General features: G+C 36.2%; 1 protein-coding gene across 1 annotated transcript in view; it reads right to left on the reverse strand.

The window, feature by feature from the left end:
* LOC120778081 (neuropeptides capa receptor-like) overlaps window positions 1-11394 on the reverse strand; it is a 65972-nt gene extending 54578 nt beyond the window's left edge. Inside the window, exon 1 of the mRNA XM_040109778.1 lies at window positions 10684-11394. Within this exon, the coding sequence (XP_039965712.1) occupies window positions 10684-11394 (711 nt within the window). The remainder of the gene's footprint in view (window positions 1-10683) is intronic.
* Between the last annotated feature and the right edge of the window lie 822 nt (window positions 11395-12216).

A 12216-nucleotide genomic window follows, 5' to 3' on the forward strand; every position in this document is an offset into this window, starting at 1 on the left:
TTACCAACCTAGAAAAACCATCCTGTTGTCCGAGAGTTTTGAATTACCATTTCACCTTACTTTTTGACCACCGTAGTATATGAGTGTATTAGCTAAGATAAGTACTGACCCGATTTTATAAGGATTTCAAACTTTCGGTTGCCGTTATATACAAAATTGTGCTTATAATATTGAATTTATGGCTTAAATTGGTCATCGGCTTACCACAGCTAACATAAGCATAGTTTACATGTAGAAAAGTTTTTGTAACAAAACCAAATCAATACAACATTTCTCCGAAACGGCGACGGCTCAAAATTGTTTTTAACTGTGCGTAGTTTTGAGTACATTTCACTGAGTTCGAAAACAAAAACTATAAATGAAAGCAAACCACTGAAAGAACGCTACTGAAGCTATAACAAACAACTTCGGGAAAGTAATTTCGATTATGTTGTGGCATAAAAGCATGCCATTAAGATTTTACAGAAGGGCAATGGTGTGCTTTAAATTGTTTGGCGGTCGCTCTTACATAAATATGCATACATACATACCTATTACATATATTCAAACACATTTATATAATATATATCTGCAGAAGAAAACTTTAAGCTACTTGTGTGCAATAAAGCAAATGCGTTGCTGTCGTAAGGAAATTCGCGCAATTAAATTCGCCACATTTGCGAAAGTTTCGCTTTTATTTGCCATACGCTTAATATGAACGACTTGAATGGGCAATCATGTTGAAGTGTTTTTTATGCAAATGCGTGTGTACAATGCTGGCCACATATCTTAAATAAATCATTTATACTTGTATAGCTTATCTGTTTTGAACATTGCCGAAAACTTATAAATTATTTGCATGTTCTTGCTCGCATTATATGTACTTAAATTATTTTTTGTTGTGGTTATTATTATTTCATTTATTACCATCTGATAAAATTTGACCCGAAATAAAAAAAAAAGAAATAAGAAACAAAAAGAAAAAATAAATTTAATACCCATACCCATTATTACTATTCTAGACTCCTCTTGAGTTATTATCAGTAATTATTCCAATTTTCTAGACACTTATTATAAGCCTTGGCTGGGAGTGTCTTCAGCAAATTTTTCAGGTTCAGCTCAATTTTGGAGCGCCTTTCTCTAGTTTGTGGGACATTGTTGGATTGTTTAGACGTGATATTAATTAAGCTACGTCTCGTCAACAGTAGTGATGTATTTGATGTCAGTAGCGTTTCCAGCTACGATGTCAAGCATCTCTACTCGACGTCGGCTTTGCAAAAAATTCTGGTTTAGGATAGATAATAAGCAAGTCAGAGAGAAGTTATTGTGTAACTCAGAGGGAATTAGTGGCGTTGGTAAAGTAAAAAAGTCAAATATTATAAGTACCTTTATGTCAAACAATTTCGGGTAAGGAAGATCAAGATAAATGCTTGACAAGCTGAGAGCTTATACAAGCCTGGAACGCAAAAGGATAAATGGCACTGATTGAGAGACCCCAAACTTACGATTCCTCCATAGAACCTCGAAAAGGTAGTAGTCATGGAAATAAGAATGCAATATCCCGCCATCCCTGTAATTGCCTGAATAACATCAGACTGAGAACCGAAGGAACTGTCAGCAAGAATATCCATATTTGGGATGTGTAATATATGGAGTGGGGATGAACAAATGTCCAACGGGAGAAAATTGGCTGTAGAAAGACCAACCAAAAATTTTTGAAGTTCTCAACGAGTTGCACAACGCGTACATGTGAATCACTGAAACATTGGAGTAATCAAAACAAAGATTATATTGGCTTAGTTGTTGTCAATTAGTTAAGGAGTGGATCGCCGAGTGCATTGTAGTTAAAGAACCGAGGTTCAGGAGTCATAGTTAGAAGATGCAGGACGAAATATCGATTATTTTCTACCAGTAACTTAGAAAATAAATATGTTTTGGTAATCATGGACTACGTATTTCAGCAAATGGCGAAACGTATGTTCAATTTCTTAACCATGAGACTGAACCAATTAAGTAGTTATGAAGCAGCTCTTATCCTGGAGCTGTGCCAGAAATTTGATATCCGGAAACCGGAAAACGATTCAATCGAACTTTGGAAGATAATTTCAGGAAAGTAATGAACAAGTATCAAACAGATACGGATACCCACACATCTTTGTTCTTGATGGCTCAGCGGCTTGCTATACATGATACATCAAAATCGACAGCAGAAAATGTAACTTTTTTTGATCTTCAGTTACCGATTGATTTCAAATTTGGAATTAACGTCAACAGAGGACGCTATGAAATGGAAGCAAAATACGACAAGACAATGATTTGTGAAAAATTTATTGAAGAATATTCGGTAATGTTATAAACGGTGAAACCATTTTGAGATTCCTACTTTTTTAAAGAAAAAACAAAAAAACTTTAAATTTAATAGGGAATGTTTATTATCACTCGAAAACCACTCTTCGGCTTTTATTTTTGAAAGATTATCCCTTTCAAATGTGGCCGCGGCTACGTCTCAGATGGTCCATCTGTTGATTTTTCGATGATTCGAGCATTTCGATCGCTAATTAGCGAATGACACGCGTGCTGTCGTGCTGTCCAAGGCCTGAAGTGGGATTGTCCGCATAGACTTTAGACTTTACATAACCCCCTAGGAAAAAGTCTAACGGGGTGATATCGCACGATCTTGGTGTCTAACCGAACGGCCCAAATACTTGAAGTTTTCTCTTCACCGAAGTGTTCTATCAGTAAATCTATTGACTGATGCGATATGTGAGAAGGCGTCGTATTGTTGAAACCAAATGTCGTCGAGATTGACGGTTACGTTCCCATTGGCATCATTTTTAAAGAGAGATGGGCCGTTGATTAGACCAGCCTACAAACTGCTCCGAACCGTTGTTTTATCTGTATGAAATGGCTGCTGTTGAACCTCTTCATATTGCTCTTCGTCCCACATCTGACAATTTTGCTTATTTACATACACATTGAACTAGAAATTGGCGGTTTCAGTTCTTGCACAAGTTGTAGTCCGTAGGCTTTCAATTTGTTGCTGCGAACGGCACCGAATCGACTCTTCTCGGTCTTCGAGTATACAAATTATGGCTGCTCTATTTTCTATACCGCGTGCTGGGTGTGGTATATTCGGTCGAATATTATCCAGTAATGAATGCTGGGTCACAAGATTGGTCAAAATCTACTTGGTTCATATGTGGTATAAGCCACAACGGAGAAAGGGGTTGTCTTCTTAAATACAGTATAGTTGAAAAGGACCTTAGCAGGTTAATATTGGGATACCTAAGAATAAAACAAATGTAGCTCATCTTGAAGGGCTTGTAGCGTTTGGTGTTGCAAATATGTCCAATCGGGACGATCAGATTAATATAGAGGGCGGTGTGGTGAACACAAATGATAGACCAAAATAGAATAGAAGAAAAATTTTCAAAATTAGCCATACATACACACAGAGCATTTGAGTGTTAACGTTTTATTAGCTATAACTAACTAAGGCTACTTAAAGTAGATGAAATTGAACTGCCCAAACCCCAGAAATTCAGTGCCCAAATTGTACATATGCAAGAGAGCAAGCATTACAGCGCATGCACTAACGATGCAATCAAAAAGCCCTTCAAGCTACTGTGTTGCTTGTTTCGAACTAAAATCCAAATAAATTGAAAACTATTTAAAGAAGTGTACAAAAATCCATTACTAACACAACAGCGATTCTTCAGGGCTGCAATGCTGAAGAGTAACTAAATAAAACAAATTTTAGCACATTAAATAACTGCCAAAAGTTTTTAACTCTCTGGAAACCAAAAGTCAGAAAGAGTAAATTTGCACACGCGTCTACATATAAGTATACCAGCCTACCTGCATATATGTGGTATTTATGTGTAAAGGGTGCTCTAAACGCTGCATTGAAAATATATATAATAAATCTGGCATTTGGGTAGATTTTGTACAGATTCGCAACTGCCCAATTTAAAAGAGTAAAGAGGAAAAACATCTTCGTTTTCGGCTCACCCTTTATAAAAAAATATTATCATGAAAATATATAAGAACCCTGAGCTATCAGCAAATTTCCAAAGCAATTAAAAGTTTCGCTCGTTGGAACAAAAGCGAACAAAATTTGTGGTTAGAGTTGAATAATACATATTTTGGATCATATTAGAAACATTTTAATTAAAGATAGGTTTGTTCGTTAGCAGCTATTCGCCAGCTATTTTAAATAGCGACCAGCAAGACAGCAAAACCCTTCGTAAATGAGAGATCAAACGAAGAAGGCTTTAATATCACAGTGTAATTGTTACTTTTAATAAGAAAACAAAAAAAAAAACGTTAACTTCGGCCTCACCGAAGCTAATATACCCTTCACGGGTACATTTCTTTTAGTAACTATGTGTTCGGTTTGTATGGAAGCTATATGCTATAGTAAACCGATCTGAAAAATTTTTTCGGAGATTAAATTATTATCTTAAGCAGTAATCCATGCCAAATTTCGTGAAGTTACCACGTCAAATGCGAAAGTTTGTCATATCCTTGATTCCGATCGTTCGGTTTGTATGGCAGCTATATGCTACAGTTAACTGATCTGAACAATTTCTTTGGAGATTACATTGTTGCCTTAGAAAATAATCTATAACAAATTTAGTGAATATATCTTGTTAAATGCAAAAGTTTTCCATACAAGAACTTGAATCCGATCGTTCAGTTTGTATGGCAGCTATATGTTATAGTGATCCGATATCGGCAGTTCCGACAAATGAGCAACTTCTTGAAGAGAAAATGACGTTTGCAAAATTTCAAAACGATATCTGAAGGACTAGTTCGTATATATACAGACGGACAGACAGACGGCCAGATAGACGATCAGACAGACAAACGGACATGGCTAAATCGACTCAGCTCAATACACTAATCATTTATATATATACTTTATAGGGTCTCCGCCGTTTCCTTCTGGGTGTTAAAAACTTCGTGGCTAACTTAATATACCCTGTTCAAAGTATAAAAATTCTAGACTGCCAAGAACGTAAAGGAGGTTAAAACTGGAGCTTTAGAAACTTTTTTTAAAATCAATAAATATTTTAATGACAAGTATTAAGAATTACAAGGTCTGTCGTAAAAGAAACATAACATAAAAATAACTGTTTCTGATGACGCCACCTATTGATGGCTATATGAAATCAAAAGTCTGATCTCTTGTTGACATGTCGTAAAAATTTTAAGACAATTGGGTAACTACAATCGATGTTATCGATCAAAAAGTGACAGCAGCTTTTGGTCATCGGTCGTAAAATGCAAAGAGCAAACATTAAGTTTTGTTTTAAACTTGGGAAAGCTTTAACTGAAACATTTCAAATGATGAAAAAAGTTTATGGTGATCAGTGCCTATCCCGTATTAATGTGCATGAGTGGTTTAAGCGATTCCAAGAAGGTCGTGAGGACCTCTGTGACGATCAGAAGTCGGGCCGGCCAAAATCAGTAATTACCCAAAACAATATTGAAAAAGTGCAGGAATTTATTAAGAATGAGCCGAAATCTTCTTTGCGTTACTTGAAAATGGAGTTAAATATCACCAAAGACTCCATTCATCGCATTTTGATAGATAAATTTGGTCTACGGGAGGTGTGCTCCACCACAATACCGTGAGGCAGGGTCTTGGCGCCTGTTGCACGATAATGCGCCGTGTCATCGGTCGACGCTTGCCACTGATTTTTTGACAAAAAATTCCATATTAACCATTAATCAGTCACCCTACTCACCTGATCTGGCACCCTGTGATTTTTACCTATTTGGAAAACTTCATTTGCCCATGAAAGGACACTGGTTTCTGAACATTTCAGCTATCCAAAAGGTGGCGACCGATATTCTCAAGAGCATTCCGAAAAATGACCTTAAACTCAGTCAGCATCTTCGAAGCGGAAGGCACCAAACCTTGAATGGTTATCCACAAAGCGAATAAGGTATAAACGTTAGTTTCATTGAGAACATCAAATGGCTTGTGCGCTGCGAAGAAACCACTTGTAAGAGAGAGAGATTGATAATTTAAAAATTGCTTGCGAAATTCTCTCAAAAATGAGAAGACTCTAAGCATTTTGAAGTAGGGCCAACACTTTGATAAAGGTGTGCCGATAAATAAACCATTTTCCAAGCAATTTCAATGAATCGCTTCTCGTATAATATACATATGTACATGTAAGTATTTACACAGTCATATTTGAACACTATATATAATATATAAAGATTTAAAAAGCAGTGAAGGAGATTTCGATTTACTACCATTCAGCGTCCGCAATTAACAAATACAAAAATATTTATCATATTTTATTGAAGCAAAAGTTTGTCTGCAAGGTAGGAGCGCCAACTAAATTTGTATTCATAAAATTCAGTTCACACCGTCGCTTGTACAATCAAATATGTAGATACATGTCTTATGTGCATAAATATGCATATATGAATACGTATATATGTATGCATGCAGTTATCTATAGCAGAGTGCCTAAACCTGCCTTAACTTTCGCCCGCGAAAAATGTAAACAGAAGGTGCTGACAGTTTGGCTAATGTGCCATAATCAATTTCAAATTAAACCTGAATACGAACAGAAATGCGTTACAATCTCAATATATTTCGTGACATTTTCTCCCTTTCTCTCTTATTCCCTTTTCGATGCTTTTTCTTTTATGTAGAATCTAAATGTTTTGTTTCTCAAAGTATATGAGGTTGTTTGTAGTCGTTAAAAGTAAAACCGATATACTTGTATGTATATTTTGATATATATTTCTTATTGGTCCAGATGATGAAACGAATTGAGTACCGGATGTCTTTCTGTCTGTTCAGCTGTCCGTGCAAGAAGACAACTTGAGTAAGAATTGAGATATCTTGAAGAAACTTAATACACATTTTCCTTGAAAATCTGAGAATGTTTGTATTGCAAACGAATGAAATTGGATCATTGCAACGTCTTCAAAGTTCCACTAATAAAAATACATTAGGGATTTGGCGTCTGTGAAAAAAATGTGTTAAGAATTTCGCTTGGTCATGTCCACTTATACATTTGAAGTTCATGCATATATCACAAACAGTTCAAGCTAAATCAACCAAACTCGTTGAGATCAAGTCTTTCCAGCACTCTCTCACAAAAATAGCGCAAAAATAGATGAAATCGGTTGATAACTACGCCTACCTTTCAAATATTGGTTTTCTTAAAAGCTTGAGCAGTCTTTAATGAAAGATACCAGAAGTACATACTCAATTTCAAGGTAAAGATATTTCACAAGTGTCAGATATACCATTGGAGTGCACCCGTCCACTTTTGGGTAAAATCTATTACCAACTATTTAACCAATTTCACATGTAAATTATAATATTATTATCCTGATATCTTATCGTTGCAGTATGAAAGCGGCTGAAATGAGACTACAACGTCGCCTTCTGCCGACATTACACAATTTAAAATTCTATCATATTTTCACCTTATAATAAATCATAATGAAGAGTAAAAAATTGCACAAGTATTGAATTCGACGTGTGTGACATGTCTCATCTGCAAAAGGTCAAAATCAGTCTAAAACTTTTCACGAATAAGGTCAGTACCCCATTATCTTCATTGTCTTCTTCGTCATCTGGCAGTTGGTTATTGATTTACATCAGCTCTGAGCTATTTGTTCAAAATGCCTATAAAGCTCTCTTTTGATCGTTCACAGTGAATTTAGTTCTCACAGTTCTCGTTTGATCAACGCCAGCTTGCAAGGCATTAACTTTGCCCCGGACCCGGAAAAAATCTTATGCCGTGGAACCTCATTTATGGATAAGTGGAATTGTCCTGCCAGTGAGCTTAAAGATTTCCTACAATTGTTGACTACTAATTTGTGGCGACACCAATACACAATACCGTCTGACTATCTTTGTATATGGGGTTTTTTGTATTCTTCTGTAGTTCTTTAGTACTTTCGCTTGGAATTTGTTGGCTGGGTTTGATAGCCAAGTGACTTCAGAGATTTATGTATAGTGTGCTCTGGTATCCGATACAATAAAAAATTAAGCTATTCTCTAAAAAAATTTATTGCTGCTCTTTTTACACTTATTTCTTATTTCTAAATTACAAGTATTTACACAAATCCCATTTCTGGGCCAACATAAGATGTGAGAGATTCAAGGCGGAGAGGGTGTCGAATATATCCATTTGTAAATTAATATGCTCAAATTGTTGCAGACACTTTTATGAGTGCCAATAAAATTTTATGAATTTTAAGTGCAACAAAAAAGAACACTTCTGCAATTTAATCCATTCATTTATTCAGTGGCAAGCCAGTTACTCGTGTGGTCCTAGTTAATGATGTCTGCGTTTCTATTTTTAAATCAACAAAAGTTTTACCAAAACTGCAAAATATGCATACAAAACTAACACAGCTAATAATTTTCCGCCACCTAATACTATCAAGCCAATTTGTATAACACCCACGCTGTGTTCGGTGAAAAAGACAAACGGATGTAAGGTGTCGCTTACTTCAGCCAATCCTTTTCCATTTCAAAAATAAATTTTACAAAAATATTCGTAAATTTAATTTTGCAGGATTGCAAGTATATCCCTTTTCACTAATACATATTCGACTGGGCGTGCTAGGCACGTGGGTCAAAATCAACAAAATGTCGATGTCAAAGTAGTATACGGGGAAAGGCGAAATCAACAGATAAATATTTGCCCAACAGCGCAGGATGGCATTGCTTCGTTAGTTTAGCTGGCGTCGTGGGCGTTTATGGGGCAAGCGCTAACACCAAACTCATTTGCATGCCAAGTAGAATAACTTTTAAAAACTTCAGAGGTTTGGATGCACAGCTTTCTTGATAAGGCAGAGGCGTTTAAGATATCATTGTGCTATTGAACAGACACATGTCATATGTATATGAAACGAGCATGGGCGACGAGCTTCTTAAGCTACTTGCCTTAAATTGAATTTTACATATTTCTAATAAACGAATTTACTTTTACAGAAATTGAAATTTCAAACAATCGCTCTCGCATCTAAAAACCTTTGATAGTATCCTTTTTATTGCAGTAATTCGCCAGTAAGTAGGCTGTGAGTAGTTTTGAAAAGCACTACGTGTCTCATGGCAACTTTCTGTGCTGTCGGGGGAAAACCAGTTGTGGGAAATCTATTTATTGCCATCGATGCTAGAGTATACCCACCGTATTCACCGGATTTCGACTGTAGCGAATGTTTCCTCCTATTCAGCCTCGAAAAGTGGCCTGCTCGCAACCAAAGAGAACAAAATAGAAATAAATGTTAATTTGGAAGCCTCCCTTTCATGGTGGAAAAAATCATTATCGGGAGTTAACACAAATATATTACCTACCATAGATGGATTAAAATAAAGCCACATTTTCACCAACCTATAATTGTTACGAAAAAGACTTTATATATTTTGGTTTATGAACAAGTTTTTCGAAGTAAAATTACTACAACTGAAAATATTCGACGGATATTCGAATTATTCGAAGAATATTTAAATTATCTATCATAAAGTGAATTCGACTAACGGAAATCACTGAATTTAACTAATCGGTGCTAAGAGGAAATGTTAGTCGACTTGATCCGGTATCTCTCATTAGAACAAATATACATATCCGGTATCAAACGAAACAATATATTCAATAATGCATATGAGATCCATGGTAAAGAATGGGTAATTACGCAATGAAGAAAATATAACAGCTTTAGTTGAAAGTGCACCCGAAGGCCATTGAAAGTCGATTCGGCACACTTTGCAACAACTCAGACTGACGTTTGCGACTACTTGTTGCGTTTTACGTCGAGATGTTAAATTGAAAGCGTTCAAAATATACTGAAGACGCTCGACCTTCACAAGCAATATCGCTTCGCTCTATGGGCTCTTAATAAGTTCCAAGAAGATCCGACGTTCTCGAGCCAAATTTTAATCAGCAAAGATGCCCAAGAGAAGAGCAACCTGAAGGAATTCAAGATTTGCTATTTCTTACTGAAAAAAAGGTTTGGTGTAGTTTGTGGGCCGGTGGAATTTAAAAAATGATGGCGGTGAGAACTGCTTTTTGTAGTAGTATTTGTGCTCTGAATTAGATATCTAACCTAACCCCGACTTAACTTAAGGAAGACTGACGTACCCATATTCCGAAATAATTCAGTTCCCTTTGGTCTGTGCTCTTTTTACTTACAAGCCTTCAGATCTCTCTATTTTTTGCAAGTTACAAATAGGTAAAACGAAAATAGAATATTTATACAACATCTTGGGAAAGTCTGTAACAATAGATTTAGTAATCTTATTTAAATGTTTAACTTGAGTTTGTTACTAAGAAAGGTGTGTAATCTTAGCTATGCTGGCGGAATATGGACGAAAATTAAAATCAAATTCCGATCCTAGCCAATCGCCGCCAATCAGACGAACCAGACTATTTTAATCATCCAATTTCTGGATGATGATTTGTTGTATTCCGTACTCAAACTGCGCATTTTGCGATCCTGTAGCAAATATTTTTAAGTAGAGTTCTCTCCCGCCAATATGCATATAAAAAGGCTAAGGCTGTCTATGCATAGTATATTACTAGCTATTTCCTATGGCAAATTTGTTAAGATGATTTTACTAGTTTATATAAATATTCAGCGAATTCTAAAAATTTCATGTCGGAAACAGAGCATGCTATAAACAATAAATTGTTTGCAAATTGTGTGTTTACTCACCAGTAACGCTTTATAGAGCGGCAGCGTTTGCGGTCCGAGCAGGAATTTCACAAAGTCAGTCTGTGTGCAGTTGAATTTCGAATTGTTTGGATGGCACGGGTCTAATTCTTCGTCGTCGTAGTTGCTGTAAATATTCTGTGTATTTGTCACCCAACTATCAGCATCAGTGCTCGTATTCCTCGCATTCCCTCTAGCCGTAGCTGTAGCGAAATCGAGCACGCCGCCTTCTCTCCGCATCCCTTCATCGATGGTGGTGAGTGTCGTTGAATTTGTGGCGTTATGCCACCAGTTATTCAGCGATGATGACACACTGTGGTAGCCCACACTATTATTATTGGCAGCACCGGCAGCACTAGCCCGCATCGTGGCTGCCGACACCGCTGCTGACGGTGGGATGGGTGTTGTGTAGACGGCGGGTGTTGTAGCATCGGCATTTGCATCGATTACTGTGCTTACTAATTGTTTGCCAAAGTCGTATGCAATTGTGCTTATGTTGGCGATTAACTCGTTGAAAGCACTCTCACTGCCGTTATTCACGAAGCCATCGAAAAAGCCAACGTCTGTACCGTTAGCGTAATGTTCATCAAGGAACGCATTGCTGTTGTTGGAGCTTTCAGCGATTAAATTATTGGCGAAAGCATAGCTGCTAGCATTTATGTGGAGGGCGGGGAGTTCGGTGGTTAAGTTGAAAGCGGGCGCTAGTAAATTCATTTCGGCCGTTATTTAGGTTATCATTTGTTTAGCAATTTGTACTACGGTTGGCATTTTCACTGTATAAATTTTAACACTATTATCCTTTAGTCGAATAGAAAACACTTTGCATTAATAAATGGTTTTATTAACATTAAATTAGCTTGAAATTAGTTTTCATTCACAAATGATTTTAATATATTTCAATTGGTCTTTGGTTGGTTTGAGCTTTGGCATTTTTTCTAGAAAAAATATTAAGTTTATTAGATTTAATTTTTTATTGTAAATATGTAAATTATTTCCTCGATTCCATCAGTATTTGCGAAAACTTTACATGCATTTCTATTTTTTTGAATTAAATTCAAATTACTGTCATACAATCTTGGATGTGTAGGTCAAGTGTGGAAATTGGTTGGGTCAAAGCCAAGTTTTAAATAATTATTACTTCAGTTTCGTTTTCTTTTCTCGATGAAAATATTGTCTCATAACAGGCAACATCTAGGTATAACACTTGGATAAATGTTCCATTTTTATAAACTGATCAGAATACATACATAGTATAGCCTCCAGAAACAAACTTCGGATACCCTATAAAGTATATACATAGTATAGGTATAAATGATCAGCCCGTCTGTTTGTATATACAAGAACAAGGATACAAATATTGAACAAGTAGTTTGTGTGAAATTTTGTGTTCCAAACGAAATTTCTTTGTCAAAGCGTTGGAAATGTTGAAAAAAACATTTGATGATTCGAATAACAAATTGTTCAAAGTGGAACGAGAAGAAGTGGACGATTTCCCACGTTCAGGACGGCCTTCAACTGAAGAAAACGTTGTCAAAA

The sequence above is a fragment of the Bactrocera tryoni genome, chromosome 5 (assembly GCF_016617805.1).
Source record: "Bactrocera tryoni isolate S06 chromosome 5, CSIRO_BtryS06_freeze2, whole genome shotgun sequence".
NCBI classification, from domain to species: Eukaryota; Metazoa; Arthropoda; class Insecta; order Diptera; family Tephritidae; genus Bactrocera; species Bactrocera tryoni.